We start from the raw sequence: 19,162 nt of genomic DNA on the forward strand, positions 1-19,162 counted from the left end.
GTCTGTTCACTTAGGGATCTTAAACAGAGTGTCTGTTCAAGTTAGGGAAAGAAGTTGAGGTGTCGAAACTTCTTGTGGACGAGCTGGAATTTTAGAGGGAAACCTCCAGTATCACCTGGACCCATAAGTATCCTAGGAGGTCTCCTTCCTGCATTTATCAATGAATGGTCAGGGTGCATCCATTTTGCAACCAACTTAACTTGTTTATCCTCAAGTTGCACTGTTAGTTCCTAGGGAACCAGTGGAACACAGAATGGGCATAATTTCTGTCCACAAAAGGTTGAGTCTGGTAGGAAAAGCAAGTATTCGAGAGGAGCTATGAGTACATCTATGGTGAAAAGATTATGAAACTTTGGGAGAAAAAAGCAGGATGTTATTTGAGTGTCTAATAAGAGTACTGACTCCAGCAAGATTTCCCAGAGGCAATGAAATGATTGTGTGATCTGCATGACAAAGAGAAATTTACCAGGTCTAGAGGAAGGAGGACAGTTTCATATGGAGAGGGCATGCACTCAATTGCATGCCATGGAGAATAGGAACATGCTGCATGAGGGGGACTTCAGGACAGTCAGCGCAGCTACAGAGCAGTGGTCCAGAGGCAGTGGGTAAAGTATGAGGCAGCAGGAGTAGTCAGGCGCTATCGTGATGGACCTCACAAAACTGGAGAAAGCCATTGGATTCTCTCCTGGACATCACAATGAAGAAACTGCCTCTGTTTTTTCACTGGTGTGTTCCTACTGCCCTGCAGCAAGATGGGTCACCAAATAAGTGTTTGTGGAGCGGATGACATCTTACAGTCTCAGAGTCCTCAGAATCCAGTATCTACAATTACAATTTGATCGTCAATTCCAGAGAATATCCGTAGGGATATTGCTGTTTTCCTGAGCATATTTTGAATGACGTTTGTGAAACTATGACCTCTTGCTGTTTGAAACTCAGCACACATACACACACACACACCACACACACACACACACACACACACACACACACACAGCATGCACACCCAAGCAAATGAACATACAACCAAATCTGTGTATACCAAAGCACAGCAGGTTGTTGTTCAATATGAACAACAGAACTGCCTGCTCTTAACTCTGTAAGATTCAAATAATCCCAGGGATGAAGAGCACAGGCTTTGGGTGGGAAATGTGTCTACCAAGTGCCAGGTACTATCATTGGGCATGATTTGTTTGAACATGCTCTTGGCACAATCACTTCCTATTTTTAGACCTCAGTTGGCCAAGTTTCTTAACCTCTTCAAACTTCTGTTTCTTCGTCTATAAATGAAAATAGTAGTAGTTGTCTCATAGGTTCTATTGTTAAAAAAAAATATTTATTTTTATTGGAAAGCAAAAATGTAGAGAGGAAGAAAAACGAAGAAGAAGATATTCTGCATGCTGGTTCACTCCCCAAGTGGCCACAAACAGCCAGAGCTGAGCTGATCTGAAGCCATGAACTAGGAGCTTTTCCTAGTCTCCCACATAAGTGCAGGGTCCCAAAGCTTTGGACTGTCTTTGACTGCTTTCCCAGGCCACAAGGGAGCTGGAAAGGAAGTAGGGCTGCTGGGCATGATATGGGATCCCAGTGCGTGCAAGGCGTGCAAGGCGAGAACTTTAGCCACTAGATTACCACATTAGGCCTGACTCTGTTTTAAGGATATATTGTATTTATTTGAAAGGTAGAGTTACAGAGAGAGGGGATGTTGCTGAGAGAAGCATCTTTTATCTGCCGGTTCACTACCCCGTTGGCTACAGTGGACAGAGCCAGGCCAAGCCGAAGCCAGGAGCCAAAAGCTTCATCCAGGTCTTCCACAAGGCAAATATCTAATAACTTGGGCTATCTTCCTCTGCTTTACCAGGCACATGAGCAGGGAGCTGGACCAGAAGTAGAACATCTGGGACTCAAGCCAGCACTCATATGGGATGCCAGCATCCCAGCTGGTGGCTTACATTATCATGCCACAGTGTCAGCCCTCTCGCTGGTTCTTTAAAATGACACACATGAACACGCAGATATCTTGATATGCTACCCAGGACATAGGAGGGTTCAACAAATACAGTCTTCGTAAATATTACTGGATTGTCTAAGAGTACCTAGATAGTAACTTTTGGACACACACACACTTTTCAACTTAGTGCCTAGGTCATAGTTGATGAGCAATAACCCTTTTCAGTAGGTAAAGGTTACTCATTATGCATTCTTGCTGTCTGTTGTTAAGATCAGCTTATTGTCCGTGATCAAGTAGCTTTTACTGTACACAAATGCACATGGGAACACTCATGCATGCACACTCGTGTGAGTCAGTGCTTTGCCAGTCCCCAGGCCACCTTACCGGGGTGGGCTCATTCTGCCAGTGTTATCCTCCCCTCTACGAACGATTCTCAGGCCGAGAAACTTTCCCAGTGGCTGTTTTTCCCACTTTGCCTCTTGAAAGAGCTGATTGATGCAAAGGCCCTGGGCGCCCTCTGCTGGCAGAGGCTGTGCAGGACTCATAGCTTTGCTGCCTAGTCTTTAGGGCTTCTGTTGCCACCTGCCTCCCTCCCTCACAGCCTCCCACCAGTACTGGCCATCTGATTCACTGCATTCCTTCTTCCATCTGCGTATGCACTTCCTTAAGCCTCCAAGAGTAAAGGGAATCCTGGACCAGTCTCTAGTCCATAATACCACTCACTTCGTCCCCTTAGGGATCTAGTTTTTTTTTTTTTTTTCTATAGATGTCAGACTGGACGAGACTCAGAAGAATTGTGGAAGTGGGCTAGCCAAAGCAGTATTAATAGGAATGTGGAATCAATAGTGAAGCCGAGAGTCAAACCAAGACATTCCAGTATGAGATGCAGGTGTCCCACGTGAGTGTTTTAACTGCTGGGCTGGATGCCTGCTATGTCTTTTCTATTCCCAGTCCCTGCTCTCAGGTTTGCAGACAAACCAGGGAGTAGCCATGACGGTAGAATCTGTGACCACCTGCCTGTGGACACAAACAAGCATGACTCCACAGACAGCATATCCCACACCAAAGAGCACACTTCTGTGGCAGGTCTGCTCCTAGACATTCACCTGTTTGCACAGTCCCAGGCCTACCCAGTCCTAGAATCACATCCCAACGTGATAAAGCCATCTATTTACTCTAAATCTCTTTGTTATGAATCAGTACTTTTAAGACAATAGTAGTAGCATCTTGCAGGGTTGCTATGAAGAGTAAGTGGGAAAATGTGTGTCAAGTGCTTAGCAAATTATTTGGATTCACCAAATTACAGAGCTGATAGCAACAATCATGATGATGCTGATGTTGGTGAAAAATGGTGATAACAGCCCCTCCTCTGGACACAGACACAAACCAAGTGTTCACTACATGAATCAACAAACAATGAGCTTCAAAGGTGCCTTGAATGGGGCACAGGACCATGGAGTACAATCAGCAGGGTGACCCAGGCCACTTGACACTTGCTTTTGAGCTGTCTGCAATCAGGCTTCAAAGGCATCGCTTCAGCATTTTGTGCTTCTGTTTTTGTCTTTCTGATTTTCATTTCAAGGTTGCCCACTCCAGGTGGCCAGCCGAAATGGTAAGCATTCTCCTTCCTTTGTGCTTTTCCTCCACTCAGCTCTCCATTCTCTTCTCCACATTGTAATTAGTGTCCAACTCTAGGGCTCCCTGAACATGAAATGACCTCAAAAGTCACATTTAATACAGAAATGCCCTTGATACTGGCTGTGCCAACCAACCATCAAATTCTCTGCTTGTGTACTCCCAGGGAGTGGCTATTGTTCTGTTTCTAGCTGTATATTGTCCAGAAGGCTGACACCTATTTTCCTGTGCTACACTTTGCCCACCATCCTCTTAAAACTACCTCTGTTCAAAGGTCAGAGTTTGCCCCGGGATGTGCCTTCTGCCCCATGAAGAGGGATGGAAGTATCTGGAGACTTTAGTGCTTGGGTTTGAAGAGCTAGCTTGGGAGATGAGAGATGTAGGTTTAAGTCCAATCCATTGATTGTCATTGTACAAATCACACCTTCTCTCCAATGTCTTTTACCTACAAAAAGAAGATTGAGCCATTACATTAAGGTCTAGGTTCATAAACACCCTCTACAACCAAGCATCATTTCCCCAATCCTCCCATTCTTCAGTCTGACCCCATCCCCTGATTCTTTAAACACCACACACTGTTTTCTGTGGCCTCATATCTTTGTTTATCATTGTCATTGCTTAAGCAAAGTGGCATTTCACAGCCAAACATACAGTTTATTGAGCATTGGCAAGTGTTTTTGAAAATTGTCAGCTTTGTCACATTAAATGTTTTTTTTAAAGATTTATTTATTTTTATTAAAAAGTCAAATATATACAGAGAGGAGGAGAAATAGAGAGAAATATCTTCCGTGACCACAACAGCTGGTGCTGCGCTGATCTGAAGCCAGGAGCCAGGAGCGCTTCCAGGTGTCCCACACGGGTGCAGGGTACCAAGGCTGTGGGCTATCCTTGACTGCTTTCCTAAGCCAAAAGCAGGGAACTGGATGGGAAGCAGGGCTGCTGGGATTAGAACAGGCACCCATATGGGATCCCAGCGCATGCAAGGCAAGGACTTTAGCCGTTAGACCACATCACTGGGCCCCCCAGTAATTGTTTATAATAACCATGAGATCTAATGCCCGGCTTATCAACAAGAAAATCAAGGTGCCAGGAGAAGTCATGATTTCTTTGAAATTGTGTGGCTTGAAAGCAGAGGAGACATCTGGACCCCAGCCTGCTTGAACCAGGGCCTGGTATTAGTTCTATGTTCTTGGAGCTGGGATTCAGAGAGCCAGATGCATCAGAGCAAAGCTACCTGAATGAAAGTCTCTGTCCTGACTGCAAACTTCCTGCCTGTGCCCTGCAGCCCCCAGCGGACCCCAGTTCCTCCATGTGACAGTCTCTCTCTGCTCTTGTCTACAGGGAGAACAACTTCATCAAGGACTTTCCCCAGCTGGCCGACGGGCTGTTGGTGATCCCACTGCCGGTGGAGGAGCAGTGCCGGGGGGTCCTCTCGGAGCCCCTCCCGGACCTCCAGCTGCTCACTGGTAAGACACATGGGCTGGCTCCCCCATCCACCTTGCTGACCAGACACTTGGGGCTCCAAGGGCATCTGAGTCCTTAGCAGAGGGATGAAAAGGAAAGACAGCTGTCACTTCTTGGGCTGCTCCTATGGGCTCTGCATATGGAAATACTTCCTTGAGACTCCAGGCTCCCTTTGAAAAGAGCTACCTGTCTGAGAACAGGGAAAACCTTTCTCCAGGAAGGATTTATCTCTGTGAATTGTTCAGTGAACTTATGTCACTGAATTGTTCAACCAGAATAAACCCACTTGAAAGCACTTGAATTATACAGTTTCCATATGCACATACCGAGCCATTCATCAGGTTGGTCTTGATTTTCCCACTTAATGGGTAAGGAATCTAGACTTAGTGATGTGAAGGGATCTGGCCGAGCCCATGCCACTTATCTGCCAGAACTGGAAACTTGGAATAACAGCACCAAACATTTTACCTTTTGCACTCCAATTTACCATTCCCCTCTCCTCCAAATCCTCCATGTGGGAGGCCATCTTTTCAAGTATCCTAACCCAGGATGCCCTGCACCTCCTTCCTGTCTTCTCATAGTTCCTCAAATCCTCATTTGTGGGGCCTTTCCTAAGGTGTAAGAGCCCTGACTCTGGGAGTGTGATGCACTGTGCAGGAAGATGGTCACCTCGAAGGATGATGAGCTTTCTTACTGAGCGAGAAATGTTCCCAGGAAGGACCTTGCAACATGATAGACTTTGATTTAAATCCCACCCCACCCCCAATCATTTGCAAGCTTTGGGAGCTCTAAGTCAAGTCATCTAACCTCCGTAAGCCTTTCCTGTGAAATGTGTAAATAATGGGGAGACCCCAAGTGGATAGAACTTCTTCTAGATTCAGGCCTTTTGCATATACTAGCACACATAACCCATGTTAACATATATAACCATGTGTTAATTTATTAGGCATGTATCAGTTTAGTCATATGTTGTTGCTTTTTGATTATGAGGCAGAAGGAAAGAGTGAAGCAGACACAGAGACGCTCTCCCGTTTGCTGATTGACTTTCCAGTTGCTACAATGGCCAGGGATAGGCTGGGGCCAAAGCTGGAAGTTCAGTAAGGGCTTTCTCCCTGTTGGGAAGGAACTTAATATTTGAGTCATCACCAGCTACCTCCCAGGATGCATATTAACAGGGAGCTAAAACTGGGAGCAAATTGAAGACATAAACACATATACTCCAATGTGGGGCATAAAGATACAGATATCTACCTATGTTATCTCCTTTTAAACACATTGAAGAGGACATGTAACTCACCCAAGATCATGGTTTGTCCAGAGTTGCATCAAAATTCAAGCCTAATCTATCGTCATTCCAAAGCTAATGCCACATCCTCTTTTTTACAGCTCCTCACCCCACCCCACTGGCCCTTTAAAAAGGGACCATAAAAATGCTTTGTGTAATATTTCTCAACACTGCTAAAACTTCTTCAAATTTCATTTTCCGTAATTTCACGGTATTTCAAATTTGACATTGATTAAAGAGGCATCTTACTGAGGAGAAATCAGGTCTACAATGTCCCTGCTGAGTGTCTTTCTCTCTTTGGGCACCCACAGCAATGGGGAGTTCACTACCTGTGACGACAGACAACGCCAAGAATCCTTGTATGCCTTTGGCCATTTCCTGATCTGAGCCTCAGATTATCCCTCTAACATTAAGGGTGTAACAATTGTTTTTCATTATTCTTATGAGAAATGGAAGTATGTATGCAAAATTTTTGGTGTACTCTGGGTCCAAGGTGTGCTTGGATACACACACACACACACACACACACACACACACACACACACACATACATGATTGTTTTGACTCAAGAGATCTTTGGAGATTTATAAATAAAGCAACTGTTACATTTTAAAAGAAGTCTCTTTTTCCCCCCCTTTTCCACTTTGGTTACCAGAAAAAAAAATTCTTCCCCCAAATCCCAGAGCTTGATTCCATTCCTAATCCCCAGATGGGGAACTGAAGTGGAGCAGGGACAGATGCTAACCAGGAGTGGGCTGGGAGGAGAGTAAGGGCAAGAAGGAAAGTGAGCGAGTCCGTGAGCCTGTTGTAAGCAAGTGAGTAAATCAGTCAGGAAGGACCAAAAGTGAAGGGAAGTGAGGGACAAAACGATAGTTGCTTATGACTGGAGTACCAAGCAGGGAAGATGATTTTATAAATGATTGACAATCAGAAGCATTTTTGGTTTGGAACAGCATGCTACCAGGCTCAACAATGTTGAGCTGGTCAAAATGTTCTGCTCCCCTCTCTTGGTGAGGGGCCTTGATTGCTGCTGCCCATACCTGCCCTGCCCTGAACAGTACAAGCAGTAATAGAAGGGGGGCTGCCGAGGCCGTTCTCCGGTTCTCCTTGTCCGCTGTTCCTTTTTCTTCCCTAAGTGAGAAACGCAGCCCTCTCCTCCCTCTATCCAGACAGTTCCCCACCCCCCGCCAGCCTCTGGAAAAGAAAGCTAGGAGAGACAGAGCAGATAAATAGAGAGGATGTGTTTCTAACCCAACAGCTTCAGAGATCATGAATATTTTACTTGAAAATGTTAACTATATGATTCCCGAAGGGGAAACGATGTTGACAGCAACGGACAACTTTAATCCTGGAGTCATGTCCAGGAAAAAGTCCTTTTGTTCAATAAGATTCTCATTTTAATGCTGGTGTCAAATACATCTCTAAATGCCTCCGCACCCTGGGACAGCGGAAGAGGGTTGCGAATTTGCCTGTGATCTGTAGAGGGCAGGATAGGCATGGACACATGGTAGCAATGATAACAGCTGCTGATGTGGCAGGCATTTGTTTCTTATGTATTTTTTTCCCTGATTATAAAAAAGAGAATCTTCAGTGCTTGGGTGGAACATTTAGAAAATGGAGATGAATATAAATAATGAGGTAAGAAGTTTTGATGCAGCAGCCTCCCAAAGGTCACCACTTACTAGCATTTTGTCGTGATTCTCTTTATTTTTTGTTCAAATAGTACCTGTCTTCCCCAAAATGGATCCTACAGAACATGAGCTCTGGGTGACCCTTTGTGTAAAAACAGATTCCACACTCCCAGAAGTTTGCACACTACCTGTATGGAGTTGTTCTTTTTTTTTTTTTAATTTTTTCTCTTGTGATAAACGGCACTTTAGTCAAAATTCTGAGAAATTATGCAGTTTAACTTTCTTTAAGCAGTGTTTCTCAGAGCTTATGTGAAACTGTCAACTTTTATGCATGTCAGTTTATTTTTGAGAGTTACCTGTTTTTAAAAACTATCTGTTTATTTGGAAGCCAGAGTTACAGAGGTGGGGTGGGAGGACAAAGAGAAAAAGATAAAAGACTCCATCTGTTGGTTCACTCCCAGGTAACCCCAGTGGCTGAGACTGCCAAGTCAAAGCCAGGAGCCTGGAGTTTTATCTGGGGCTCCAGCATGGGTAGAAAAAGCCAAAGTTTTAGGGCATCTTCCATTGCTTCCCAGATCATTCGCAGGGAGCTGGATCAGAAGTGGAATGGCCGGAATTAGAACCAGTGGCTTCTCATTTTGGGGGTTTGCCTACTACACCACAATGCCGGCACCTCAATAATATTTTACATAGTATTCATAAACATTAATATTACTGCATTAAGAAACAGCAGTCCACATGGGATTAGAGAACATAAAAGGGTAGATAGCAAAAGTGTCAGGCCACGAGTGTGATATCTGGCACAATTGCTCAGCTCTGCTGGGTAGTAAAAGCAACGATGGATGATATGGGCTGACCGCCCCCCCCCCCCCCGCCCCAGGCTGTAGGTAGAACATTTCTGTTACGAAAATGCTATTCCTGCTATTACTCTATTGGGGTTTCACAACAAGCCTGTGAAGGTAGCAGTGTGGCAGATGGGGAAACCAAGGCCCTGAGACGGTCTAGTGTTCCATAGCACGTTGCCAGTGGAGTTAAGTGAGACACAAATGAGACCCGAGGTTTGCCCCACTTACAGGGTAAAGGAGCTTTGTATGCTGCTGAGAAGAGAGAAAGATGTAGTACTGGGGCTCCTATCCAAGGCCTGAAGGTGGAACTCAGATAAACGTTTGGGCTCCAGTGTAGAATTACACTCCAAGGCCCAGCCTCTGCTCCGTTTTATTCATTGCTCAAAACTGAGAGCTGTGGGGTGGACATTGTATGCAGAAACTAAACACTGGGCTCATGTGGCCTTCTTATTCTCTCTACCAGGAGATATCAGGTATGACGAAGCCATGGGTTACCCGATGGTGCAGCAGTGGCGGGTTCGGAGCAATCTCTACCGGGTGAAGCTCAGTACCATCACCCTCTCAGCAGGTGAGCACACCCACTAGAATACTGAGCAACTTGAAGTCACTCTACAATTGTTCCCAAGGACAAAGGGAGTGTCAGGCCTTATGAGAATGAGGCTTGCATCTTCTCCCGCCGTCATTGAGCCCCCAGGAAGGGGGCTAGGTGGCAGAAAACAATGCCATTGATATGTTGCAAGATGGTCAGGGCAATCTTGACCAGCTGAGCATAAAAGATGGAGTTATCCATCTGGGGGAGGTGGGGAGGCTTTTGGAGGGAAGAGATACCTATGCTGGATGTGGCAGGATGAATAGAAGGAGGATGGATGTTACTATATGTACCATTTATATTCTTGATGTATTTTAGACTTGCTCGTTATGGATTCTTTTCAGACACTAAATTCTCTGTCCTGTCCTACTTTACTTTTCTGCCTATCTCTGTGCAACGCTGATATATGGTAATCTCTAAGAAGTCCTCACACGTGCCTGCAGCATTCCAGTTTTACTCACGCAGATCATGAGCTTTGGCAAAAGAGGACAATTTGTGATTCTCCACTGGTATCTGTTCTTTTGTGATTGTGTAGACTTTGCACTGGCTAGTCCCTCCTGTCCAAGAGAAAATCCATTCAATTACTCCACGATGCCTCTTCATTGTCTGTTCCCCTCCACAACAACCGAAGGAATTTCATGCTTGGATACTTAAATCAAAGCACTGAAATTCACATCAGACTCTATCTTCCTCACTGGTCTGTGAAGTGCAGGTAGGACTGGAATCTTACTTACTCAGGTATCCCAACAACTACCAGGTAAAAGCAGTAAGTTCTTGGTACTCATGTTTACTAAAGGAATAAAAGCTAAATGTGTGAAAACTAAAACATAAGGAGTGAAAGAAACACTCTTGAAATTTGTGAGTTGGTATAGGATTTTTCTTTTTTTCTTTTAAGACTCACTTGGGGGCAAGCCGTGTGATGGCTTAGTCAGCTAAGTCCTCTGTGTGCAGTGCAGGCATCCCATATGTGTACTGGTTCAAGCCCCAGCTGTTCCCCGTCGATGGCCTGGAAGGGCAATGGAGGATGACACAAATCCTTGGAATACTGCACCCACATGGAAAACCAGGAAAAGACCACTGGCTCCTGACTTCTGGCTTTGAATCAACTTGGTTCTGGCTATTGTGACCATTGAGAGAGAGAGAGAGAGAGAGAGAGAGAGAGAAGTGCTATCCACTGGTTCATGCCCCAGATGGCTACAGTCTGGAACAGGCCAAAACCAGAAATCTGGGACTCCATTTGGTCTCCTGTGTGAGTGACAAAGAGCCAAGGCATTTGGACTATTTTGCTGCTTTCCTAGGGGTGTTAGCAGAGTACTGGATAGAAAGTGGAACATCGGCTTGAACGAGTGTTCATATGGGATGCTGGGGTTGCAGACACTGACTTAACCTGAATCCTGGCCTGGGTTTTCGACCCTAGGAATCTCAGTGGCTCCTAATTCTTTACGAGTTTTTCTTAACCCTTTTTCCATATCCCTTTGCTCATCAGATATGGAGCTCTTTTAGCTTGGCAATTAACAGAGTTCACCCTCCAAGCAAAATCAGTAGAAATTATTGCTGACATTTGCGAAACTCTGTAGATTACATAAACTGTGACTTAACAATCATCCTGAGAGAAACATGTTTGTCCCATTGTTCTTCTGACAAAGAAACCAAGGGTCAGAAAGATTAAGCAATTGGATCAAGGTCTTAAAGCAAGTAAGTGGCAGAGCAGGGATTTAAGTGCAGCTATGTCTGTTTAGACAAAGATCCATAGGACATCTCCATGGTATTGCTACTTATTACTGAACAAAGGCAGTATTTTACCTACCACCCACTCACGCTACGTTTGTGAATGTATCTGTGATGTTCCTATTAGAACTACAAAGGTGTATCTCCTTAAATTAATCGATAATGACGTGCCTGGAAATCCCCTTGTAAATCAAATGTTGGCAAATTGGAGCTCACTTTTAATGTTGGAGAGGCACTTGCTCTTTGATGTGGTGTGGAAGTGGTTGTTCTCATAATAATCATGGTTGATGCATTTGTTGTTTCCCAGGAGTGGTGCCATATATGTGGTTAGGGTGCTCGTGTGGGGAGGGTGCATGTGCAAACTCAGATGCAAATGAAGCTAGCTTTTTGCCTCAAGGAGTGTATTGAAAATGCAGAGTGGATACCCCTGCGAGGATGTTATGATTGGCTGCATGAAGGGCAGAGTGACATCCTAGAAGAGAGGAGACAGTTTTGGGTATGTGTGGCATGAGAGATGGAGTAAGGCTGGTAGCAAAGAACATAATGGAATAAAGAATGATAGAAATCCCAGGTCGTAGTCAGGACAGAATAGAAAACAGATTTAGCTGGTGTGGATGGCTTGTGGGAAATAATCTTGGAGGCTGAGTACCCAGAAAATGTTGTTGGGCTTTACCCAGTAACAGAGGGGGTTCAGGATGACCCTAATGCCCTTGAAAGGATAGGGTCTCATGCGCCTGCCTGAGGAAGGACAGGAGAAGAAAACAGTCATTAAATTCTGTACAGGTCTCACATTAGGTGCTGAAAACTTAACAGAGGCCTTAAAGAAACCGTGCAACAGGAGGGAACATATACCACAGCTTCTGTAACAGCAGAGAGCTAGAAAAGCAAGCAGTGTTCCAGAGAACTGGACAAGGGCACTGATATATGGGCATGGAATATGAGCTCAGTCATTTGCAGGCCCAGATATGAAGCCATGGGAATCCAAGCCCTGGTTTGTTTGATGTGATAGAAAGTGAATGTACTATGGAGGAAGAGAAGCTATGGGTTTGAATCCAGCTCTTCTAACTGAGGCACCACTGCAAGTCACTTGCACCTCTAAGGTTTGAGTTACTCATATGCACAATGGGGGTTGTTATTGTCAAGATTGTAGTGTTGAAGCTCAGACTAAATTCATTAAGGTGGGTAAATGTCTACTAATGTGCCTGCTGCACATTGGTTTTTCAGTGAGTAAACATCAATGTTGAATTCTTGATGATGACTTTAGTTCATCAGGGTTATTGAACTTAGGCCTTCCTTTCTGGTAGTGTCTCTCTTGGCCATAGTGTCTCACCAGAGAGAGCAATTCACTGCAGTGTAAGCGAATGATGTTCGTGTTTGAACTCATTCAACCTCTAGGCTGCTGCAGTGGCAACATGAAAGGTGCTGCTTCTAGGATGGAAGGAGCCTCCATCCACTATGTGATCTGTCAGTCACCAACCTCTCAAGTCTGACCATCTCCATGTGCTCCTCCCTGTCCAGGTTTCACCAACGTCCTCAAGATCCTGACCAAGGAGAGCAGTCGGGAGGAGCTGCTGTCCTTCATCCAGCACTATGGTTCCCACTACATCACAGAGGCTCTCTATGGTTCAGAGCTTACCTGTGTCATCCACTTTCCCAGCAAAAAGGTCCAACAACAATTGTGGCTCCAGTATCAGAAAGGTAAGCCCAGCATGCTGATTGCAGTTGCAGGCCAGGTGTGCTGTAGAAGATAGAGAGATCTGAACTCTTCTTAATCAGAATCCCAGCTACAGAAGGCTGGGTGGCCTTGTAAGAGTTCCTGACCCATTCTGGTTTCAGTTCTACCATGGGCAGAGTTAGGGGATCTTAGGGTGATTTCCCAAAAAAAAACATTTTCTAAGGCTCTGTGTCTAGTGAGAGAGCTAGTCAGATCTCTCACATCCTATTGCAAATTGTAGACTCTCTCTCTGTCTCTAGAACTTTCTGTAATAGGGATATAGGCAGGGTGTGATGTTTTCTTAGATGGCCTTTGCCATAGGCTTCTTTAAAACAAAAAAGATTTATATGTTTGAAAAGCACAATTACAAAGGGAAAAATGCAAAGAAAAGAAAGAGAGGATCTTTGCTTTGCTGGTTCATTCCCTAAATGGCTATTACAGCAGGACTGGAGCAGGCCAAAGTAATGAGTCAGGGGCTTCATCTTGGGTTTCCAATTGAGTTTGGGGGCCCAAGGACTTGGTCCATCTTTTGCTGCTTTTGAAGGCCATTAGCAGGGAGCTGGGTCAGGTTTGGAGCAGCCAAGATTCAAACTGGTATCCATATGAAATGTTGGTACTGCATGTGGCAATTTTACCTGCTATACCATAGTGCTTGGCCATGAGCTTCTAGAGAGAATTCAAGAAGGGCTCCTGCTCCTTAGGAGGAGGTCACCTTATGCCCCAGGAGACAGTTTTCCAGTCTGTCCTGTAGAGTATCATAGATCTCATCCCCAGTTCTCAGATATTACCAGTGGAATCCCAAACCAGATGTAGAGAAATAGTCTCTGCCATTACCATGAGAATTTCATTACCTTCCTCTCTTTGCTTTCCTGTGACATAGGTACTTAAATAGCTATTATTATCTGCTTTCCACATTAAAGAGAAACAGTTTGTGTAGTAGAATTTAAGGAGAATTATGAGTATTGATATTACACAGACATAATAAGATGTTGTATTTATATCCCTGTTTCACATGTGACAAAAATGCATCTCAGATATGCCAAGTCAAATGCCCATAGACACATGTTGCTAAGTAGCAAGGCCACTGTTGGAATCCAGTGCTAGTCCATAGTCTTTCTGTCGTTCAATTGTACTGAAATGCTTATTGCTATCGACAACTCCTACTCTGTGTTCAGTTAACAGCAAGGGAAAGTCTCTCCGTTGATGCAGAGAGTGAGGTGCAATGATGAGAACTTGCCTGCCTCTTCATATAGCTCAGACACCCAAGAATTAAATCAACCATAAGTCACAAAACCATAGATTATTGGAGACAGAAGTGACCTTGAAGTCTCCTTAAGCACAGTGTTTCAGTGCTGTCTTTGGGCAAACTAACTGGAGAGGAGCAAGATTGATCAAAGCCTCATGGCTCCACTTGGCAGGCCAAGACAGAGTGTGTGTTGGGAGAGTGTTCCACATTTTGTTTACTGTCTCTCAGCTACTGCACACTGCCAACTGGATGAAGTCCCAGTCTACTTGCTTTTGCTTTTCCCAACATCCTTCCCTTTCATTCTTGGAGGCCATACTTCTCCAGCCACACACACATCTCTTCCTGCTTCTGGTATGCAATTGTGTGGAGGCATCGGGGTGGTTTATAAGCACAGGGAACATAATTGAATTGTCTGGGAAAAGCTTCGTTTTATGGCTGTGACAATGACAGTCTTTAAGGAAGTGCATTAAATCAATAGAAGTCTCATTGTACTACCCTATAAATAATGTGACACATCATTAAGCAGGGCAATAAGCTTCAGGACTTTGAAGTAATGCAATTAGGTTATGTTTATAAAAACCTTCGCTCACTGGTAGCCACTGAACTCATTTGCTTGATGCCACATTTGGGACCTGGGACACTGCTGTGATACTAAGTCCTACCCCATCTCCTCCGTGGCTGCTGTATGGCCTTGGATCTTTCCGTTCCTTAAAATCCGCTTCTTTGATGTAGACTATGTTACAAGTAAGCCTGGCAAGAGGGCAAGAACACTGCAGAGACAGTGTGTAGGCTTTGCTACAGCATTGCTCTGTGAACTCAGTTCTGCTGCTTCTCCTCTCTGTGCCTTCAGCCTTCAAAGGCACTTTCCCTTCTTCCGTCACACACACACACACACACACACACACACACACACACACACACACACACGAAGAGCATGAGAATATACTGAAGCCAACTCCATTGTCCTATGTATCCTCTTCTCTGTCTCCACCTGTTATTAATTCCTAGGTAACACATCAAATATTCATGCTTAGCTTTTTAATTGGGGATTAATATTATGTGGTGGGAAAATCGAAAACTAGGAATAGACCTTCTGTAGAACTGAAAATTTCTTTGGATTCAGAGATATCTGGTGTCCTGCTTCTGCCCAGCCATTGTATGTTAGGTGTCTTTGACCTCTTCTGAACACTGGGAACCAACACAGGTTGAATTGCCTCTTGGAGGCTCCTAATTCTAGAGGCAGAGTTTGTGGGACTAGGTGAGATAGAACAGTGTTTCGGGGTAAAGGTGTGATTTCATGGTGTGACTCTTCTTCTTACAAATCTTCCAGGTAACGTCAGATCAAGTAGCTTCTAGGTCATGGGCTTCCTCATGCGTTAAGTGAAGGATAATGATTCCATTCATGACTTTTAGAAAGAATGAAATGAGATAACACAGGTGAAATGCTTGGCATAGAGTAGGTTCCTGAAAAAAAAAAACTGTACCATGAAATAAAACAAATATTATGTGCATCAGCTAAGATTCCATCCCTGATCCTGGCCCTTGCTAATAGGACTCAACCTTCCCTTCTCTCTGTGAGTTATACATGCTGCTAGAAGAGAACAGTCATTGTAAATTGAGGGCTGGGGCTCTAACACTGTGACATCTTTAAGATCCAAGCCCCAGTGATTCCTCTCTGACTGCAAGGGCTAAGTAGTCAAGCATCAGTCAGCTAAAATAGACCAAATGGAGCATGGATAACAGCCTGAGCATTGGTCCATCCCTCTGCAGTTCACACATGGCCTTCTTTAGTCTCCCCATCTACTTCTTGAAGCAAAGAAGACAATGGTACAGCATATGCCTTCTTTTAGTTTATGTTTTAAAAATTTATATATTTTTGTAAGTAGTATAAATATATATAGAGGGGAGAATAAAATTAAAATGTATAGGAAGGGAAATCCCTAAACCCACAAAACTGCCATCATAGAAAATAATAGTAACAGTAAAAAGATACCAAAAATTTATGTATTTTTATTTGAAAGACAAATTTTGCAGAAAGAGAAGAAAAAAGACACATAGAGAGGTCTTCCTTCCATTAGTCCACTCACAAACTGGTTGTAATGGCTGGAATTAGGAGTTTCTTCCAGATCTCCCACCCGGGGATAGTCTCCCAAAGACTTGGGCCATACTCCTCTACCTTCTCAGGCCATAGCAAAGAGCTGCATGGGAAATAGAGTGTCTTGGACATGAACTAGCACCCATTTGGGATACCAGCGCCACAGGCTGAGGATTAGTCTGAAATGTCACTATGCTGTTCCCTCATGACTTCATTTAAAGAAAAGAAACTCAATTCTTAGAGAAGGATCTTACCAGGTCACAAAGAGATGGTGTTTGAACGCAGTGCTCCATTCTCCTTGGATCCGGTGTCCTCTGATATTAAGATCAAATATTGCAGCCATCTCAGGATAATGAATGCTGGCCCTGAAGACTGTTCTGATCTGGAGCAGCTCCTGGAGGCTACCGAACAGTCAAGGAAACTAGTGTGGATGTACCTGATGAAGTATGTTTAATATTTTAAAAGGTTTTGTTTTACTCCCCTTTCTCTAAATATGCATTCCACTTGGGCTAAAAGGCTTGCATTGATCATCCGTTGATGCTTAAACATTTCCCACATGCATCTGCTTTGTGAGCCCTGAGCCATGTGTGGAGTGGGGGATGATACCTTGGTACGTAAGTTATAAGTTACGGACTCTGTCCCTACATCATTCATTATCCACCTGCTTTAGTTTCCTAGCATTTTTGTCACTTTTGTTAAAGGCATAAAGAAAGAAAACCTTTTATGGGCAACTAAAAAGAGATAGGAGGCTGACACATGGTAAGATACTATTTCTACCCCAAGATGACCTAGATGCCGGTTCGGATCAACTGAGATATGACTTATCTAGATTTCTGTTTTGAGGTCATTGAGATCATGGGGAAAGTGAGCTCTGATTGCTTGTCATTGTCTGTTTTAGATACAGAAAGGTGTTTTGTGGCCCATAGCCTATGCTTTTTCTTCTCTGGAATAGGGCAAAGATAAAAGTTAGAGTTTATATTTCGATTCTTGGACTGATTTCAGAGGGGACATTAGGCAAGTCAGGAATGACTGACAAGAGCCAGTCAGGCAGGTAACATTTTCTATTATTCCAGGGAGGCTTTTTTTCCATGTTTCTGGAGAAGACTGGAACATGGCTAGGCCAGTAAAGTGGAACCACCCACCAAACCCCAGAAAGTGATGAGCCATTGGAGACAGCTAGTGTGGAAGCTCCATGTCCCAGACATGCCGAGCACGGAAGCTGTTCAACCTGTCAGGAGCTTTCCATTTCCACTGCCCTCAGGTGATGCTCTGAGTTGCTATCACAGAATAACTTGTGTTATTCTGTTGCTATGCTCTTGTGTTTTAAAGAGCTGTGTTTAAAGAGCTGTCTTTCCCTAAACAGGGGCTCCTTGATTTTCACATTATCTGCCTATCTACCTTTTTGATATGTGAGCCTTATTATGGTTAGAGCTTTCCTTATAAAGTCACCCTTCATCTAACTACCTTGAGTGAAGGCTTCTGCATATGGAGATAAAAACATAAGTTTTGCAGTCCAAAGAAACTTCAGTTCAGATTCCAGCTATCCCTTCCCAGTTTTGTGATCTTGGGAAGAAAAATGATTCTTTCACTAAAATCAATTTATCCACATACAAAGGTAGGGTCATTGTGAAGAATAAAGAAATAGGTCAATGGATGGATCCATCTAGCCCTCATTTGGGCACCTAAGCAGTAATTTCTTCATGAAATCCATTCTTCATCTGATACCATGGTTGTCATAACCACTCAAGTCACTCTGTTCCCAGGTATGTGTGTGAGGCACACATATGTGGATGGACAAGACAAGGGGTGTAATGAATTGGCCTTGGGTTGCGAGGGCATTGGTGTATTCAACTGCAGCTGTGGAGCCAATGGAGGGAATGAGCTATGGAGTTGAATGAGGCAAGTGTCAGAAAGGGTCTGTGATTTTTGTCATCCCTTGTCATTGTCTGCCTAGGGAGACTAGTGACAGATGCGAGCATTGCCAGTCTGATACACTTACTAGTTTTCTGTTGCCTCTTTTTCATGGAGGTAGCAACAATGGAAGAAGAGTGTGTGTATGAGAAGAAATTGCTCATTTTGGCCATAGGAAGGTTGGGGAGAGAGGGGCAGGGATGAAAGAAGGAGGAAGGGGAGACAAAAAACGAAGCAAGAGAGCCAAAAGCTAAAGAGTCTAGAAGCAAAATAATATATGCAACGAACACACCTTTTCTAAATTTACAGCCTCCAGCCCCTGTGATTTCTGTGTGAAAGGACCGTCTCCATGGGAAGCTGGCTTGGCTCATGGGTTTAGACTGGGAAAATTCAAGGTACAGATATGCCTCTGCAGATAAATACTTGTCACCACTTTCAAAAGGTGTTTTATCTGTACTGTGATTTTTCTAAAACTGTCCGAGGGAATGCGTTTCTGCATTTCTATTTGAATTATAGTCTACTTTTGATCATCAGCTGAAGCATTGCTGGACTACTTTTTAAAGGAGTTTTGGCATTTGAAAGGCAGCCCAGAGGTAGAGGCGGGGGAGGAAGAGATGTGATCAAATGTCACCACCTCTTGTGAGGACAGATGTGGCCAAAGAGTTGATGGGACCTAGAGAACTCTCTAGAGCATTCAGTTTCCTGAGGGAACTTGCTTCAAAGACAGGAACAAGACATGAAAAGAACTGTTCTCTGATCTGAGGAAGGGGTGCTGGTAAGCAGATTAATTACCTGGGGGTAGTTTTGATTTTCCGTCCTGCTTGCCCTTTCAGTAGCATTTGACAGAGATGACTGTTGCCTGCTTGAGCTACTGTCTGTATTTGCTTCCTTGGTACCATGGTACCTACCTCCTGCCTGTTGCTTCTCTGTCGCCTTTGCAAGCTCATCTTCATCTGCCAAACCAGTAAAAGCATTTTTTCACAAGAGCCCCTTTTCCTAGATTGCCACTGTGAGGATCCTCATATATGCATTTGTTTCCATCTCAAAACACAGTCCCCTAATTTTTAC

The 19,162-nt window shown here is 44.1% G+C and overlaps 1 protein-coding gene across 1 annotated transcript in view; it reads left to right on the forward strand.

Annotated features, from left to right (window-relative positions):
• The window catches only part of ASTN2 (astrotactin 2), a 936,573-nt gene that overhangs the window by 653,086 nt on the left and 264,325 nt on the right, over positions 1-19,162 (forward strand). The window contains exons 14-16 of the mRNA XM_040963108.1: positions 4,928-5,052; positions 9,275-9,379; positions 12,647-12,826. Coding sequence (XP_040819042.1) covers positions 4,928-5,052; positions 9,275-9,379; positions 12,647-12,826 — 410 coding nt within the window. The remainder of the gene's footprint in view (positions 1-4,927; positions 5,053-9,274; positions 9,380-12,646; positions 12,827-19,162) is intronic.

This window comes from Ochotona curzoniae, unplaced genomic scaffold (assembly GCF_017591425.1).
Source record: "Ochotona curzoniae isolate NIBS_2020 unplaced genomic scaffold, NIBS_Ocur_1.0 scaffold_3208, whole genome shotgun sequence".
Taxonomy (NCBI): domain Eukaryota; kingdom Metazoa; phylum Chordata; class Mammalia; order Lagomorpha; family Ochotonidae; genus Ochotona; species Ochotona curzoniae.